Below are 20,335 nucleotides of genomic sequence, written 5' to 3' on the forward strand. Positions count from 1 at the left end.
GCCTCCCAGAGAGCTAGGATTACATGTGTGAGCCACCACGCCCGGCCAATCCTCAAGGTCTTAACATTAGGACCAACTCCACTGACTTTCTAGACAAAAGTTTATCCAAAAAACATTTCTTGGCTAAACAGCTGAATTTGGCAGTTGAATTAACAGCCTGTATTTATTATAGTCTCTGTAAGTTTCATAGGTGAAAAAAGGAGGCCAAACTTAAGATGGTTAATGAGTGGGGAGTTGGAAAGAAAAACTGGGAGGTATTGGTCTGATAAGAGTCTTGGAAACAAATTTCTCCTAGGATATAAGCAGTAACTTATTAGTATTAGAATGTATTCCACATCATCTATTTCCTGGTATTGCAGAATAGCAGGCCTGGTGGAATCTGGCACTTTGTAGTCTCCACCCAGTTCCCTAAAGTCAGTGGGGTCATCTATGAAAAAAAGGACCAGTCACCACAGTTACAGGCCAGTTTATGCTACTGGCTAAACTATGCAGCTAAGAGAGATTAAGTGCATACCTCAGAGGGGAAGTCATCATTAGAGATAAATATTTAAACTATGTGGGGAGGAGAGACTGATGACCCATTAGTCCTGTTAACCAAATTCACGTCTAGTGTTGATGTTGGCAAAATGTAAAAATGAAAGTAATTACCAGTCCTACTGTCGATTTCAATGACTCTTCCTAAGACTGGTATTGAAGGCCATAAAAAATACCATTTCTCTTGATATAATGCTTGGGATTTGTTTCAAAATAATCCAAAGGGTTAGGAGTGAGGAAATCAGATAACAAGAGTAGCCATGAATTGATGATTATTACAGCTAAATGATATGTCTATGAGGGTTCATTGTACTTCTCTTTGCATAGGCTTGAGATTTTCCATAATATACCATGAAAACATATTTTCCTAATACTTAACCTCTCAAAGACAGAATCCAGCCTCATTTAAGAACCTTTAAGAGTAGACAGAAGAGGATGTTATTCTCAAATTAGTACAGAGGTATACATTAAAAACAAAATTTCAGTGCTCCTGGTTTCTCTATACAAAAACTAGGGATTAAGGACATACAATCTAAACGTTAAAACAATATGACATATTGTTAAATCAATAGTTCAACTTGCAAAATGTTAGAGGTAGTAAAATGATCTTTAGGTATCCATTGAGTTAATATGGGAAAATGTTTAATTCATTTAGTGAAATAAGCAAAATAGAAACTTAATATGTTATTCTGACTATATAAAACATATATATAACATGGACTCGTTAAAAAGGAATACAATCATGAGTTCTGGTGGTAGAACTGTAAATGAGAATGTTAACAAATTTGTTATAATGCTGCTTTATGAGAAATTTAAAAAACGAAGACACATGGCCATGCTGCTCCCCAACTATTGCACACAGAAGCATCTCCAGGGCATGTCTGTAGGGCCAGGACAGGGAGAACACTAGGAAGATTGTCTACTAGGCACTACAGAGACCTTAGCAGCAAGAAGAACCACCACGCTGTTGCTAGCTATATGGTATACAACCCTCAATACAGAACCAAGCTGCTTTCATAATAAGCCCATCACTTGCTATTCATTAGCTTTGTCATACACACCATATAAATACTAGGCAAGCATTTTTTCAATTCATTAAAAACTGTTCAGGAAAAGCAATAAAATAAAACACAGTCTAGAGAAATAATAGTTAAAAGTCAATATTTGGGTACAAGACAAATCAGAAAATTGTACTGCCCATAAACTAAGAAAAAAATGGCCCAGCTTTAAGATGGGAGCTGTTACCTTTCTCTTCCTTTTAATATGACATTTCTGCACAACTAGTTTGTTTTGTTTCACTTTGTGTTTAATTTTGAAAACTGTTTTCCGTACATGTCCCTAATGAAGCTTGAAATTAACATGGCCTTTTCAATTCCTTCCTCTGTGCACCAGCATTAAAACCAGTTTGGATCTAGGAAACATCACAAGGTAGAAGTAGGACAACATTACAGACGACCATTTCTTTTTTAAGCCTTGAAGCACTGTTTACATATCCTCAGAGAAATGTGGTTGGCGCACTGCACCATCTTCTCTGCTTGGACTGCGCCCTAAATGGTCCATATGTCACTGAAAATGTGTCTATTATATCCTGTTTTTGGTCGAAGATGTAGGAGGGAGTGTGCAGAGCTGCTCCACCTCCATGGGATCAAAATACTGTCTTAAAAGAGACAGAATAGGGAAGGTAGGGAATTGCTTCTAATCAGGAAAGGTAAATTCACAAAGCATATATGCTTGTGAGGTAATGTGTGTGTCAATTAGCTTGATTTAGCCATTCTACAATGTATACGTATTTCAAAACATCCTGTTGTACATAATATATATAATTTGTCAAAAAATTAAAAAATAAAGAATATGCAGATGACCATCTCACAATTCACCTACACACACCAAACACGCGCACACACACACACAAATGTTTTCACCACATGCTACTTCCCAGAAAAGGAATAAAAAACCTGGAGTCCAAGAACTGTGTGTTTTAGTGTTGATTCTACTTTACTACCTGACTGAAAAATAAGAGATAATATCTAGGCTCACAGGATTACAGTTAATAGAAACGAAACTGCTCTATACTCTGGAGTACTCTATAATTATTACTAGTAAACAATAAAATAAAAGGAGACAAGAAGAGAGATCTGGGAAAGGAAAAGTAAAATGTTTTCTCACAAAAAAACTGGGTAACTGAATTATCCAGTTTTTTTTTGGTGTTCATTTAGTTTTCAGGACAGAGGTTTTTTGACTCCAATTTCTTTGTTATTTTCCGTACTTACCATGACAGGAGGCCCAGACTAGGAGGAGAAATCCTCGTCCCTTCTTCAGTGTCTAACAAGGCTCTTCTTTCCCTTATGCTGAGATCTAAAAAAAAAAAAAAAGGCAAAATTGGCAATAGTTTTTGCCCTAATTGGTCATACCCTAATTGAAGGGACTGTACATATGTAGACCTAAAAACCTAACCAGAGTCGGCCAAGAAAAAGTTGAGTATCACCCAGGCAATTTCCACTCATCAAATCCAAACTCGATAATTCCTATGTAAAAATTCTTTTGGTCTTAACCTATTTCTGCAAAAAAGTAGCAAAGCCTAACATTCCTAATGTTGACAGTAATAAAACTTGGATGAAAATAATAAAACATCTGTTAAAATCAACATGCAAATGCAAAAACAATATTTTTGTATTTCAGAATGTTTTGTGGTTATCTGTAAACTCAAAATGGATTCCCCATCTGTGGAAATCAAACTGACTTAGTTTGATAAGCAAAATATGAAAAAATTGCCTTATTACCCAAATATTCTATGTTCTTCTGAAAACTTACAAACTGTGCTAATAGCTTTACCTGGTTTTTTAAGAATGAAAAAGGAGCAGGAAGAATACCCAACTATAAGCCCAAAGATAGGCTAATAAAAAATGAATGAGTTGCTGTTCTCTTTTGATTGCTCTCCTGCAAAGCTAACATTTCTGGTTTGGTAAACCTCCGTAAACAGAGGATATTTCAGGGAGCTTGGGCTTCAACATTCAACATAAACTCTTTAAAAGCAATGTTTAAGTGAGGGAACAGAGGACATCAAAGAAGTAGTGGGTCCCATTTCATGTTGAGCCGTTGGGGGATTATGAAGAGAGGAAGGTCATGAGACAACTTACTTTAAAGAATCACTCAGGCTGTTGAGTGGGGGGAACAGACAAGGCTACTGGGGGTGAGGAGTAAAGGAGGAAGCAGAGAGACCAATTAGAAGGCTACTTCAATAATCCAGGCAAGAGACAATGTAGTGTTTAAAAGGTAGTAGCGACGGAAGTGGGGGGATGTTGCTGGATTCTGGATATACTTTGAAAATACCACCCATAGGATTTGAGCTGATGAATTAAATATGGGAGAAAAAGAGAAGTTCAGCTTTTTGTCTCAGCGATTGGAAGCAAGGATTTCCCATTTACTGATGAGGGACATCCATAAGAAAAATGGGTTTCCCACCCCATGTAGAGATAAGGGACAAGGAACAAGAAATTAGGAGTTTCATCTGAGACATGTCATGTTTGAGATGCCTATCACATATCCAAATGAAGATGCCAAGTAAAGTGTAGATAAACCAGCCTGGATTGGTTTGTTGCCACAGGCTGCCTGGAGATCAAGGAGGAGGAGGCTAGAGATATTAATATAAATGAGGGAGATATCAGTGTGTGAATGGCATAAAAACCAAACACGAGAGGTATAAATGGAGAGGCTAAGACGACCAAGCAGGGTCTCCTTGCTTCCTCCTTTTAGAGGCTACAATGATAATGAAGAACCAGATGGTTCAGGAATAAATCAAGTCAGAATCATCATTCTTACCATTGTTCAAACCCAAACCAAAGCTTGGTGATTTGACCTAGCTCAAGAACCCAAATCAGTATAAAATTCTCATTTATTCATTTCGATAAATATTTACTCAATACCTACTATATTCCAGGCACTGTTCTAGATGTTAGGAAGACAGCTGTGAACAAAAAGTCCCGGAACCTAATTTTACTGTCTGCCTTCCCCACTAGAAACAAAGAAATATCTAATGTCAGGTAGTAGGTAAGTATTGCGAAGAAAAAGCCAGCTTTGGTGACGCAGAGTAACAGAGAAGTGTTGTTTTAGGAAGGAAGGAAAGGGTGCGTAAACAAGGCACTTGTTGGAATTAACTATAATAAAGAGGAGAGGGGTAAAGAAATTATTCCTGAAGTTATGAAATTACTAGAAGAACTGGATGTTGTAAAGAAACCTTTGAAAAAGAAAACACCTACTGAATTTTTTAGTTCTAATGTTATACAAAAAGTATGTGTGTTTTAGGATAAAATTTCTAATGACAGCATCGTATACACATACACATTGCTGTATCTTCAACAACTTATACGAAAGTGAATTAGATTTATTTTGCACAACTGTTAAATAACTCAAAATGTAACTCCAGTGATGAAGATACTAATCTAAAAAACACAGGTGGACTGTGAAGGTGAAACCCTCATACGTTGCTGGTGGGAATGTAAAATGGTGCAACCTCTGTGGAAAACAGTTTGGCAGTTCCTAAAGTTACACAGGGTCGCCATATGTCCCATCAATTCCATTCCCAAGTATATACCCAAGAGAACTGAAAACATGTCCACATAAAAACCTGTACACAAATGTTCATAACAGCATTATTCATAACAGTAAAACTGGAAACAACCCCAACGTCCATCAATTAATGAATGAACAAAATGTGGTGCCTTCTGCATATATAATGTACATACTATGGAATATTATTCAACAAAAAGGAATAAAATTTTAATACATGATATAGCATGGATGAAAACATTATACTAAGTGAAAGAACCTGGGGCACGAAAGGCCATATATTGTATGGTTCCACTTATATGAAATGTACTTTGTTTCTATGGATTTACCTATTCTAGACATTAGTGGTTGCCAGGAGCTGGGTTGAGAGGGGAATAGGGAATGACTGCTAGTGGGCACGTGGTATCTTTGTGGAGTGATGAAAATGTTCTGGAATTAGATAACAGTAATGTTTGTACAACATTATAACTACTGAATTATATACTTTAAAAGGTAGATTTTATGTGATGTGAATTGTAGCTCAATTTGAAAATCGGTGAAAAGTATGAATATAATCAAATTCTTCATGAAATAATAATCTTACTGCAGAAAAGTTATGAGATCAATCCAGCAGCAATGAGCATTCTAAGCACCTAGACTATGACCTCTAAAGACTAATTCCCACTTGAAAAGGAGCCAGAGCTCCTGAGAAAAAATAGCCAATTCTAGAACAGAAAATGTATAAGTTGACTCTGGAACATCTTATTTAAACTGGAAAGCAAGAAAACCATCAAAGACTACTGAAGGTATATCAAAAAGACTTCGGAGTCAACCTGAAGATACACTCACCGGCCAAAAATGGAATAATTTGAGCAAAAACAGTTAATTGCAATGGATTGAGTTCTAGTATGTTTAAATGAGTTCGTAATGAAACACATTCTCTCTCTCTCTCTCTCTCTCTCCACACACACACCCACACACACACACACACACACACACACACGCGCGCGTCATCACTGGAAGATGCTAGGAAACCAAACTCTCATTTCTGAAAACTGGTAAGGGGAAAGAATTATTTATCTTGCCTTTCCCTATACAGACTGAACCTGTATAGAATCAAGTGTTGTAGTTTATGAGGGAAGTATTCCACCTGATATATGAAGAAGGAAAGAATCAGATCACTACTTTACAACTGCTAATGAAACACAGGATGCAATAATAACCTAGTCTATGGAAAACTACAGGAAAAAACCCCAATTTTTTAAGTAAACTGCAAAATAAAAGAGATGGAAGGGAAAGAGACTTCAGTGACCATGACAACCAACTGCAATATGGACCTTATTTGGACCCTGATTCAAAGTACAAAAATAAGTTGAGACATTTAGGGAAATCTGACCACATATTAAATACTGTATGATATTGTGGAATTATTAATCTTCTATATAAATGACAATCTTATTGTGGTTATAGGTTTTTGTGTATGGTGATGGTTTTTTAAAAAAAAGAGTTTAGGGCCAGGCATGGTGGCTTATCCCTATAATCCAAGCACTTTGGAAGGCCGTGGCAGGAGGATCACTTGAGGCCAGAGTTTGAAACCAGCATGAGCAACATAGCAAGACCCTGTCTCTACAAAAAATAATTAGCCAGTTGTGGTGGCATGCACTTGTAGTCTCAGCTACTCAGGATGCTGAGGCAGGAGGATTGCTGGAGTCCAGGAATTCAGGGTTACAGTGTGCTGCTATAATCACCACTGCACTCCAGCCTGGGCACAGAGCAAGACTCTGACCAAAAAAAAAAAACAAAAAAAAAAACAGTTTAGCTTTCAGATATACCATTGAAACACATACTGATGAAATGATACACCAAGGAGTAGGCAGAATGAGTAGGAGTACCTATGAAACACGATGCACCATGAGTTGACAACTTTGGAAGACCACTGAGATAAGTAAACGGAAATTAAACTATTTTCTCTACTTTCATATATTTGAAATTTTCACATATATATACACATTTTTTTTTTTTTACCATAATGGCAATTCTTCTACCTCAAAATCCCCAGTTATTGGGGAATGAACTTAAAGAGCCACTGATAGGTTTTAAACAGCAGAGTGACATGATTTGATTTTAAGATAACTGTGGCTGCTATGTGGTAAGTGGATTAGAAGAGGGAAAGAATAAGGAAGAGAATCAGGAGACAATTCCAGGAAGAGGATGGTGGCTTGATTTAGAATGCAGGCAACACAGATAAAATAAAAGCACAAGGTATTTTGATAAAATGAAAGTGAAAGGTACTTTAGTGTATAACTAACAGGACTAGGAAAGACCTAGATGTGAGGGTGAAGGGAAATTAAAGAATTTATAGTCCAGGAGGGGAGATAAGAAAACAGATAAAAACAGTTCAAAGTAGGAGGCGCTGCTTTAAGAATATGAGGAAAGAAAATTGCCAGAGGAATTCCAAATTCATAAAAAAAGACAAGGCCATGAGTAACTCCGTAACCAATCTGAATTGGTTACAGTAATGAGTAACTCTGTAACCAATCAAGCACTTGCTAAAGGTTCCTTTTAAAACTAAAAGAGCAAATATGACCAATCCTTAGGAAATATTCAGGGTTCATTACAGCACCTGACTTGTAAAACTTGGTCCCCAGAGTGGTAGTTATACTATCAGCACAAAAGGAAGAAATCGAGTCATTACTGTTGGTCTAATAAGTAGCATAACACTTTGTAATTTTTTTTAGTATAATGGTAATGCATGCTTCTAGTAAGAAATTTTAAAATTACAGGTGTAAAAGATAAACAAGTACCCTCAATACACTGCTGGGGGGAATGTAAAATAGTGCATCATCTTTGGAAAATAGTCTGGCAGTTCCTCAAACAATTAAACAGAGTTACCATCTGACCCAGCTATTTCACTCCTAGGCATATACCCAAGAGAATGAAACCATGTGTCCGTGTAAAAACTTGTACATACATCTTTATAGCATCATTATTCCAAAACAGCCAAAAGATGGGAAAAATCCAAATGTCCACTGATGAATGAACAAAATGTGGTATATCCAAACAATGAAATATTATTTGGCCATAGAAAGGAATGATGTACTAATACATGCTTCAAGACAGATGAAGCTCGAACACATTATGTTAAGTGAAAGAAGCCAGTCATGAAAGACCGAATATCATACGAGATCCTTTACGTGAAATGCCCAGAACAGAGTTACAGAGACAGAAACTGGATTAGTGGTTGCTTAGGGCTGAGGGAGATGGGGGGTAAGAGGGGTTGTTAGTTAAAGGGTATGGAGTTTCTCCTCGAGGTGATGAAAATGTTCTAAAATTGACTGTGGTGATGGCTGTACATCTTTATGAATATACTGAGCCACTGAATTGTATACTTTACATGAGTGAACTATATGGTATGTGAATTATATGTTATTTATACATCTGAATTAAAATTTTTTTAAATAAAAGTTCCCTTCTCACTACTTACTACCCTTCAGTTCACCTACACATAACTACCTTATAATTCTGTCCAGACATTTCTCTATGCATATATAGTCACATGTAGCTTAACAACATGTTCTGAAAAACGCATCATTAAGAGAGTTCGTTGTTGTTTGAACATCACAGAGGTACTTACACAAACCTAGATGGGATAGCCTACTACACACCTAGTCTATATGGTATAGGTTATTGCCTCTAGGCTACAAACCTGTACAGTATGTGACTGTACTGAATACTGTAGGCAACTGTAACAGAACGGTAAGCATCTGCATATCCAAACATAGGAAAGGTACAGTAATAATAGGGTATAAAAGATAGAAAACAGTACTCCTGTAATAGGGTACTTACCATGAATGGAGCTTGCAGGATGGTAGGTTGCTCTGGGTGAGTCAGTGAGTGGTGAGTGAAAGTAAAGATCTAGGACATTACTGTACACTTCTGTAGGCTTTATAAACACTGTACACTTAGGCTATGCCAAATTTATAAAAAATAAATTGCACTAGAATGTTGTGACGGCTACAACATCACTAGGCAATAGGAATTTTTCAGCTCCATTAAAATTTTATGGGACCACCCTTATACATGCAAATCTGTTGCTGACTGAGACATCATTATTCAGCACATGACTGTACAAAGACACATAACCCACTTCTCAAAATGGGGATGTCATACTGTATTGTACTGTAACTTAATTTCCTCAATATATCAAATCCTTCCTATGTCAGTAAATACATATGGCAGTGCAGTATCCCAATATACCATAACTTAACCATTCATCAGCTGGTGAGATATGCAGGTTGTTTCCATTTTTCTATTACCACCAAAAAAGCCACAGTAACCACCCGTACACATATCTCTGCACAAGTCACTATTTCTACAGCCCTGATCATTTATTTTTTTTATTTTTTTTTGAGATAGTCTTGCTCTGTCGCCCTGAGTGCAGTGGCATCATTGTGGCTCACTGCAACCTCAAACTCCTAGGCTCCAGTGATCCTCCTGCCTCAGCCTCCTGAGTAGCTGGAACTACAGGCACACACCATAACACCCAGCTAATTTTTCTATTTTTAGTCGAGACGGGGTGTTTTGCTCTTACTCAGACTGGTCTCAAACTCCTGAGCCCAAGCAATCCTCCTGCCTCAGCCACCCAGAGTGCTAGGATTACAGGCATGAGCCACCACACCTGGCCTGTAGCCCTGATTCTTAACAACGAATTTATTACATGAAAGGATATAAACATGGGGTATATGTGTGCAGGGAGGTTATTACTGCCAAAGACTGTACATACATGCTCTATCAACTTGGTAGAAGTTTTAAATGCTCTGTAATTTAAAAAGTTAAAATATGATTAAGCATTATTTATATTAACTGTGAAGCATGTTTATACACGTACAGAAAAATGATGATTGTTAATAATGGTTACTTCTCTAGGGAAGAGAGTAGGAGTAGGGACTTTCAGTTTTTGTACTTTAAGAACATTTACTTTACATTTGTAATTAGGAAAACAAATTCTTCCACAAAAGTTTTAAAAAGGAAAACTCAAAATAGGGATTACATAAAAGGTTTTCATTTAACCTGAGACCAGAGTGTGAAGATAATGATCTCAATTAGGGATGTAAAGCAATGACTCTGAGGGCATGCGAGATAAAAGTCCTGACTCTGCCATACACTAACTCTGACTTTAAAGGCTGCTTTTTTGAGCCTCAGTTTCTTCATCTGTAAAACGAGAAAAACAGTTGTACCAAAAAGTTGTGAGAATTAAAAGATATAGTGTATATTAATGTTTAGCACTTTTTAAGTCATTAATATGTATATGCATTCATATATATGACAACATATGATTCTGTAGATAAAGATTGTACTTCATTAAATAAGACATCCCATTACAAACAATTTGGATAGGATAGTTCTCAATATTGTCTCCTTTTTGTGCACATACTCTCACACACATAGGTATTTTTCTGAACCATTTAAAAGAGGACTATCTTTTAAATGTCTCTTTATTCCTTACTACTTCGGTAGTATCTCCTAACAAAGATAATCTCTTATATAACCAGAGTTCTAGTTTCAAATTCAGAAAATTTAACATCGCTGTAATATTCTAATCTACCACTCTCTATTCCAATTCTGTCAACTAATCCAATTATGTCCTTCATAGCAATTTTTCCCCCCTCTAGTAAAGCACCCAGTCCAGGATCACATATTAAATTTGTCATATCCCTTTAGTCTTTTCTAATTTGGGGTACATATTATATTAATTTAAACAATGTTTCCTGGCATCAAAATTTAATTCACATCTTTCCCTCCAAACCTAGATGTTTCTTCAGATAAAAATGTAACACCTTTTCATTCTGTTTTGCAAATTTAAGTCTTTGATGCTTTATCTATAGATTGATTCTAAAATTAAAAAAATAATCAATAAGCATTTACATTATTATGGTAATACAAATATTAAATGGTGCAGAGCCAAGTAGTATGTTAGGATTACATTTCCTGCTCTAAGATCTAATCTGCAAACCTCCTGAGCCGAAGGAAGAATAAGATTCCTATTCCAAGCCTCAGGGTCAAAAGATTTGACTTTTCTTAACATATGAGAGCTTGACAGCAGGGAACTGCAGGTTGCTCTCAGCTCCATCCATCAGTACCACCCCATGATATGACTTCTCAAGAATCTATACAAAACCAAAGCATCACTCAATCTTTCTACAACACAATATCTCATCTTTTAGGCACCTGTTAAGAGAAATTAATTCCTTACTCAAAAACTAAAATTTATATACTTGCAAACAAGAACAGCACAACCAAGTAACATACTGAAAAACATGGACCACAAGGACATAGATTATATATACTACATAAACTTTCACTATACAGAAAGAACGGGGAAAGAAACAGTAACCTGAATTAACAAGATTATGATAACCAATCTCTACTAGAACCAATCTATTCTCCTCTTATTCTTATAAAAACAAAAACCCTAAACAAGAGGAATTTATAGTGAGAAGACACTGGTATCCCAAGACTCAAGGAGTGTTTGTGTGAATTGACAATTCAAATACAAAGATGGTTCTTGCCTTCAAAGCATTCACAATCCTGTGCAGGTGACAAAAATAACTAATAAGGCAAAGTGTGTTAAGAGATGTAGAAATATGAGTCTGTGGTAATACAAAAGACAGAGAAATAGATTCTGAGCTGGGCACTCAAGGCAGGCTTTATAGAAGACTCAGGCTTTTAATGATTGAACCAGCCACATTTAGAGCTACTGAGACAAAGAGGGAACAGGAATGGTACATGCAGCAGAGTAAGACAAAAAGAACACCTTGGAGAACTGCAGGTTCCCGAGAATATGTGAGAGAAAGTAGGTCAGTGTGGCTACAACAAGAGGTATACTAGATGCACAGGGAAGACAGGTGATCAGCTGACCTCTAGTAAAGAGCCCTAAATGTCATGCTAAGGAGCTTGATCCCTTTTCTAGAGGCAGTGGTAAGCCAAAGGTTTCTGAACAAGGAAATGATTTGGATTTAGAAACTTAAACCAAAGCAGTAACTTCTTTTCAAAAAAGTTGAATTCCCTAAATTAAACAGATGGCAGAAACAAGAGGCAGTTAATAAAGATTTATGTAGTAACAGACACACACAGGCCTACGAAAAAGAGGAGACATTTTATGAGACAGGACAGGGATTGTTATCTACAAAGACTAGCAACTTGTTTTTCTCATTAAAATTCACATTTGTACTATAGTAGTCCCCCCTTACCCACAGGGGATACACTCCAAGACACCCAGTGGATGTCTGAAACCACAGACAGTGCTGAACCCTATGTATACTATGTTTTTCCTATATATATATATATAGACCTATGATAAAGTTTAATTTATAAATTAGGCACACTAAGAGATTAACGATAATAAATTAAGAACAATTACAACAATATACTGTAATAAAAATCATGTGAATGGTGTCTCACTCGCTCTCTCTCTCAGGGTATCTTAATATTTTTGGACCACAGGTAACTGAAACCATGGAAGGCAAAACTGAAGGGGGAACTTAATGAACTAACTCTAATAATAAGAGACCTTGATTTTCATATAGATACACACCAATTTAAGAAAACTCAAACGAGAATCAAGTTTCAATTTAGAAGAATTGCAGATTGATAAGGACTATTTATTTTAGACAAAAAATTAGTACTGCAACTCATCTCAACTTAAATACAAGTTTTCAGGCACGGAACACTGTTTTATGGCACCATAATATACGGAAGAAGTGACCTGGCCTGAGTCCTAGTGAAAACAAATTTAGAGACATTAAAGTGAACAAAGAAAAACTCATCTAAATAATTATGAACATGGACAAACATACCCCTAAAATCAATCTGTAAACTAACTTTCCTGCCTCAAGACAGTACAGAAAGCATAGGGGAGGGGAAAAAACGAACTTACCAAATGAAGTCTGTCCCAAGAACTTTTTCTACTACAAAGTATCACAAGGAAATCTGAAAAAGTAAAACCACTCGTTTTATAATGACAAATATCCTAAGAATCAAGTTAAGCCACTTAGATATCCTCATAAGACTTTTCTCTACAACTTACAACGCCATGACAACAGATTTTTAAATTGTTACAATGTGGACTATTTAGTAAACCACAGATTTTAGGATGTTTAAATGCACAGAATGGATCCAGTTAGGCCTCAGCCTACCTTCAGAAACTGGAGAACATACAGAACAGAGCTTTCCAGAAACCTACAAGTACTCCTGTTTAAGAGTTTTTCCTCAATCAAGCAGCATGAATCATTTCTGATGTCTTCTCAGGGAAATCTTCGCCACTACAAGAAAAGGTACTTTAAAAAATAAGATTGCAGCCACTCTAGGCTTGGATTTCACAGTTTAAGGTGTTTTGTACACTTACTTGGCTTCTACACCAAGAGATCTTTGTTTAAGAAAAAAGGCAAGGGGAGTATTCTCTAAACACAAAGAATTCTTGTCACAACTAGGCAACAATTTGAACTTTGGAGATAAAAGACCTAATCGATTTGATTCCTATGACAATTTCTTTCAATATCTGCAGACACAACTCATCCATTTGAGCTAACTGTTTAAATAACATGAACTCACGTAAATGACCAAGACTGTATAGTATATCAAAGCCCTAAAATTAAGGAGTCAGTAAAATATGATACATTATTCCCACAGCCTCCAGAAACTTTTTTAACTAAGAATCATAAAACGAAAGCTAAATATGCAATAATACAGAGTTTTAACCATTTTATAAGGAATATTTTCTCTCTCAATAACTTTTTATTTAAATTTTATAGTTTTGGTCACATTAGCCACACACTATATGAGAAATGAAAACTATTCATATTTTGCAACTTCAGACACAAACTGTCTTAAGTATCAAGACCAGTCTTGCTGTTAAGTTGCTTAACTAGGTATAACAGTACAGCAGGGAAGTTGAGGGGTTTTTAAATCTGTAGGACCTTTTCTTGCTAGAGTATAATTTTATCTGAATATTTGCATAATGAAATACATATTACAAGTTATTTTCCTTTTAATTTTCCTTTATACTGGAGCAAGGGCATTATATTGATTTTTTAAATTAAACTATATGTTACTTTAGGATAGTAACAGGGCATTAGAAACATTTCTTAAAAAGAACTGGTGCTGGGTCTCACTGTATTCATCTGTTTAAAAAAGAATCAGATGAAATAGTAAATGTGAGGGCGTATTTCACTTAAAAATTATCACATACAAAAAATTATAAGATATAGTTCACTGTAACTCAAGAAGTGTCAATGTACTAAAAAGTAAACTGTCCGATGACACGCATGTGCTCAGAGTTCTGAGGAGTGATGGTCCAGGGAGGCTTAAGGGGAGATGAAGAATTTAAACTGGGTCTTATAGATTGGGTGAGATTTAAATAAAGATAAAGAAGGAGGCCAGGCATGGTGGCTCACGCCTGTAATCCTAGCACACTGGGAGGCTGAGGCGGGCGGATAATTTGAGCTCAGGAGTTCAAGACCAGCCTAAGCAAGAGCGAGACCCCGTCTCTACTAAAAAATAGAAAAAAATTAGCTGGACAACTAAAAATATATATATAAAAACTTAGCCAGGCATGGTGGTACATGCCTGTAGTCCCAGCTACTCGGGAGGCTGAGGCAGTAGGATCACTTGAGCCCAGGAATTTGAGGTTGCTGTGAGGTAGGCCAACGCCACGGCACTCCAGCCCCAGCAACAGAGTGAGACTCTGTCTCAAGGGGGAAAAAAAAAAAAAGGGACAGGAGTAATTCAAGTGAGGATGACTATACCATAGTAGAAAGAAAACAATATTTTTGAGAAGTAGAAAATCAGAATATCCAAGAGAGTGTTCAGGAAGGTAAGGCTAGAAAAGCAGTTAGGATGCAACTGTGGTCCTTGAATGGAAAGCTAAGTAAGGAGTCTAGACTTCATTCAGTGGTATGAAACCAAAACCTTTACGAGCAGGGATAACAACATGAAAGTGGTGGTGCCAAACAAATGGAAGCAGCAAAGATGATGGTTTGGAGAGGGAAAAGTCACTTAGGATGTTCCAGGACTAGTGATTCAGATATGAATTGCTAAGAGCCCAGTATCTCAAAGATAGTGAAAATGCAGAGGAAGAGACAGAAGTGATTCAGAGCATTAATTGCCTGAGTTTGGTAACTAATTAGGAACAGAAAATAGGAGGCAGAGCAACTTAAAGAAAACCGCAAAATTTTAAGGTCTGAAATAACTAGAAAAAGGACGATATCGTAAAGAAACAAAAGAGTCCAAGGAATCTAGCAAGCTATGATATGCTGACTTTAAAAGTGACTTCCCAAGTAGATGCATGTCCAGCAGGTAATTAAGGGGAGACATGGGATTAAATTCAAGAGATAGGTCAAGTCTGGGGTTGAGAATGATGGTGCTAGATTTAATTCACGGAAATCACTAAATCTACTGTGAGAATCATCTGATGTGTTTTACAAATCATAAATTATTCTGCCAAAAATATGAGACATCCATTAACATAGACAGTGTTTGTGTAAAATTTCCACAGGCAATTCCAAGAGAGGGACCAAACAAGACAGACTCAACAGAAAGGTTCAGGTAGGTGGACTTAACGCTGGCAATGACTATTCTTCCCAATGACCACAATCAGACATGTGCTTGGTGAAAATAAGTGTGTCATTCTGAAACATTGCCAGCAAAATCAAAAACTGCTCATGCCTCTTAGGACTATTTGTCAGATAAAGGCCATGGAGAGGTGAGTTTGAAAGAAGGTCGCCGGTACCACAAGGTACCTTCCCATGATTCCAGTCATGTATATACCTCAGAGTAAGAGTAGTTATGTTTGGGTAACCTTGAACATTTATGTATTTGTACAGGTAGAACGTAACATGATTATGTTAAATCTAAGAGATTCTCTAAAAGGTCTAATTACAAGGGATGCTTAAACACATTAAGCACTAGTGAACAGAAAAACCCCAGGGGCAGAGGGGCGGAGCAGGGTTCTAAAGTTCCATCTCCAAGGGGGTTAAAAAAATAAATCTTTCTGAAGTTCCCGCAAATAGGTAAAATTTTTTATCATTGCATGCTGTACCAAATCGATAGGATTTTATCTATTTTGAGAGATAACCCTAAAGACAGTAAAAATATACCTGAATATTAAATACTATAATACTGGATGTCACAGTGCAGCTTCATTGGAGAGGGAGACCTAAGACAATATACTCTAAGTCCCTTTTCGTAAAATAATGAGGTAATGACTAAGGGGAAAGGCATGGAGACTCTGAGAAGGCCAAGAAGAAATACATTCCACACCTACACAGAACAGTCTATATGAACATATATGTGCCACCCAGCACATCGGCTTCAATAAAGGCAAAGAGGCACACTAATTTGGACGATTTATATAATAAAAGAACTCCAACTATAAAAACTAATCAGGCTGAGCCAAATTCATGAGGAAAAACTCAGAAGCTCTGGCCAGGCCTCCTAAAATGTTGGGAGGTAGAGGGAGACTAAAGCAACACTTCTTTGACTGGGATACAATTTAACTTCAAAAGAACAATGGAAAGCTTTTTACATCGCCCTGTCTCACTTTTAAAATGCAGGATAATTAAGAGTGGAAAACTTTACGAATGCAACATTGAAGAGTTTTAAAAGAATTTCTTACTTTTCATTTATGTAAAAACAAATGGATTTTCTTGCACCATACACTGAATATTAATAAACAGATTCAGAGCAAAACTTGAGCGTAGAGGTAATATTTTTAAAAATTCAGAAGTGTTAAATTTTAAGAAGTAGATTTACAACTGCCACTACTTTGGGTGATTTTTTCAGCTTCTTAGTGTCTCCTCATTTATGTCTTTTAACTTTTCACATATCAGAAACTAGGATTCGGGGGAGGGGGGCAAGGGCAACATATGTAACCTAAACACCTGTACCCCCATAATATGCTGAATTAAAAAAAAAAAGAGAGAAACACCAAAAAAAAAGAAAGAAAGAAACTGGGATTCTGTAGCATATGGGTAAGATCATTCCATAGTAGGGAGATAATGTAATCACCGCCATTAACCAAAACCCAAGCATTTTTAAGCCACATAAAACTACCATGGCTTAGTCTTACTCCCTGAATCTCAAGTATTCTAAAACTTTTGCAGCTCAAATCAACTATAAATGAAAATAGAAATAAGGAGAGAGTTCAAAAGCATGGCTGCATTCAGCTACTGTAGTAACTGGTGGATGTTCACTCATTCAACAAGTATTTTTGAGTAGGAACTATTCTAGGCACTAGGGATGCAGCAACAAAGTTCTTTCCTTGTGCAGCTGCCATTCTAATGTCAACTGAGCTATTCTCAGAGCTAAATGCTCACAGTGTGACTTTTTTCCCCTACTTATGACCTTGAGTTGAAAAAAATAAAGCAAATAGTAAATATAAAACTCAATCAGTGCCCTGGTTCAATAAGACCTCCCAGGAATATGATTTTTAAAAAACAACAACAACACACACACGCACACACACAAAACAAAACAAAAAACAAAACCAGAAGCTATGTGTCTTTTCTACCTCTTTGGAAACATTAAAGTCTTGGAGTAGCCAGGGCATTGTGGCTCGGGCCTGTAATCCTAGCACTCTGGGAGCCCAAGGCAGGAGGATCGCTCAAGGTCAGGAGTCAAGACCAGCCTGAGCAAGAGCGAGAACCCGTCTCTACTAAAAATAGAAAGAAATTAGTTGGACAGCTAAAAATATATAGGAAAAAAAAAAAATTAGGCGGGTGTGGTGGCGCATGCCTGTGGTCCCAGCTACTCGGGAGGCTGAGGCAGGAGGATGGCTTGAGCCCAGGAGTTTGAGGTTGCTGTGAGCTAGGCTGATGCCATGGCACTCTAGCCCGGGCAACAGAGTGAGACTCTGTCTCAAAAAAAAAGGTCTGGGAGTTTTCAGGGTTCCAGACACAACTTCATCATCAGTGTACCGCATTTCTCTGCCAGCTGTGAGGCACAGATAAGCAGCTAAAATATTTCCTAAACGAAAAACAACCATGCTCTCCTTGAAAAAAAAATTCCAATACGGCGTCAGAAGCAGCTGAACTCCAAGTTATAACCACATTTCTGTATCAAAGAACCTTTACTAGTAATAGTCTACTGAACCAGCAACACTTGTTAATTTTCACTATAACGAGTAAAAGCTGTTTCAATAGATAATGACCAAAAGACCAATCATGCATAATTCTAACTACATTAGTGAAGAGTATGTGTTTCATTTTTATTTACATAAATTGATTTTTTTTTAACATGGGAAAGGTTCTAAATACATTCTCTAAAGGAAGCTGTTCAACAGACAGATTTTGAAACAGTTGGTTAGTGATCAATGCTTAAGATCATTTGTCTTTTAGTGGCTGAAATGCTGACAGCCGCTTTTCTAAATGTGGACCCAAAAATGTTAGAAGTCAAAAGCAAAGAGTGCTCTAGCATTTTTAGACATTAAGTCAGTTAAGTCAGCTGCATTTCACATGGACTTACTGCTTTTCACATCTCAACAGGGAAGAAAAGAAGCCCTGACCATGTTCTCAGAAAAGATTAACTGCGACCAAATTGACTTTAACAAATTTCATTGATACTCTTTTAAATCACCTATTTTAGAAGCATTTTCCATTTAAACTTAATCCATGGGGGGGGGGGAGATAATCAACCATATATAATGTCTTTACCACTAGAAGAGATGAAAACCAAAGATCACATACAATCTGCCAAAAGGGGTTAAAAATTTTAAGAATGTAAAAGGTATTTTATTACGTTCTGACTTGCTCTTTATAATCACTTCTACATGTACAACATTCACTTCATACTTCTGATATATTAAATCATTAATATGACTGTAAGTTTATGAGCAATTTGTAATGTTATTTTCTGGCTCCATATCCTCCACAAAAGATCATGGGGTAGCCATCATTTCACTGTAGAAATTAAAAATTCAAAATCTAATTTTATAAAGCAGCATTTAGGTTCTCCATCTGAAAGGAAGAAATGTTCCCTATCTCCTAAGAAAGAAAAAAACTCTTATAATTTAACAGAGAACAAAAGAAACTTAAGTCTCACTTGTTATGATGATAGGAAATCCAGGCATTCAATCACTAGAAATTAACTGAATTTAAAGCCAAGCAGGGTCATTTTATCTAAGTGCCACAGGTAGTTCAATATTTATAATTGCTATGGAAAGATCAGAAAGACTAGCTCCAGCATTGGAAAAAGGTTTCTTGACTTCTGTTCCTTTGACTAGTTCCCAGGTCTACCTTTGGGAAATTAACAGAAGGCAAATTCCTGCATATTCATTAATGTCCTGCCACTTGTTCTCAATTAACCTCCAGTGAAGTGGAAAGAAGTAACTCTGGTTACCCCCATCCTCCCCCTCATTTCTTCCCTACTTTGCCCCAAATCAGAGTCCTCACCAAGAATGCCTAAATCAAATGTTCTATTTTTTTTTCCAAAGGGGGTGGGAGGAGGATTTGAATTCATACCTCCTCACGGAAACTTAAATTTTCCTAATTATAATCTTATAATGACTTCTGCCCCTCTTAATATATATGATTATATCTTAAATAACATTAGACAGCAGACTGTCCCTCCTGCCTCCTACCACTCAAATAATAAAATTTTAACTGCATTTTCTTGGACAAAAGATCCAAAATGATCAATCCCTATGAAGAGGAGCTTTAAAAACAGGTTCCAAAAGTTTTCTTAAAGTAAGGTTTAAATTAAGAGCTCCCTCCAAAAAAATAAAGAAAAAAAGAACTCCCATTTATGTACTCAAGAGAAAAAAACTAATCAATGAGATAGGCAAAGACCAAAAATGTGGGTTTCTTAAGGCAACTAAAATACTGGCAAAATTCATGATAAAAACATAACAACGTCATTTTGAAATATGCCAAATTTACACTGCTTATTCTGTTACATTTTGCTTCTAGATCCTGTCATAAAACAGAATCTCCAAACTCCATCCTTTTTATACCATCCCCCTAGCTTGCCACTGGAACTATAAAGAGTATGCTCATGTATAAATGAGCATGCTTTTTTCCTATTTTGCCTACCTATACGAGATATTAAACACGAATTCTAGAAAAAATTCGGAAGTAGACTATACTCAAAAAATAGCTATTTAGGGGCCGGGCACGGTGGCTCACGCCTGTAATCCTAGCACTCTGGGAGGCCGAGGCGGGCGGATTGTTTGAGCTCAGGAGTTCGAAACCAGCCTGAGCAAGAG

General features: G+C 36.7%; 1 protein-coding gene across 1 annotated transcript in view; it reads right to left on the reverse strand.

The window, feature by feature from the left end:
* Positions 1–20,335, reverse strand: part of MTMR3 (myotubularin related protein 3) — a 129,138-nt gene that overhangs the window by 50,323 nt on the left and 58,480 nt on the right. Inside the window, exon 2 of the mRNA XM_012644153.1 lies at positions 2,805–2,889. Coding sequence (XP_012499607.1) covers positions 2,805–2,807 — 3 coding nt within the window. The 5' untranslated portion in view covers positions 2,808–2,889. The remainder of the gene's footprint in view (positions 1–2,804; positions 2,890–20,335) is intronic.

This window comes from Propithecus coquereli, unplaced genomic scaffold (genome assembly GCF_000956105.1).
Source record: "Propithecus coquereli isolate 6110/MARCELLA unplaced genomic scaffold, Pcoq_1.0 Scaffold206, whole genome shotgun sequence".
NCBI classification, from domain to species: Eukaryota; Metazoa; Chordata; class Mammalia; order Primates; family Indriidae; genus Propithecus; species Propithecus coquereli.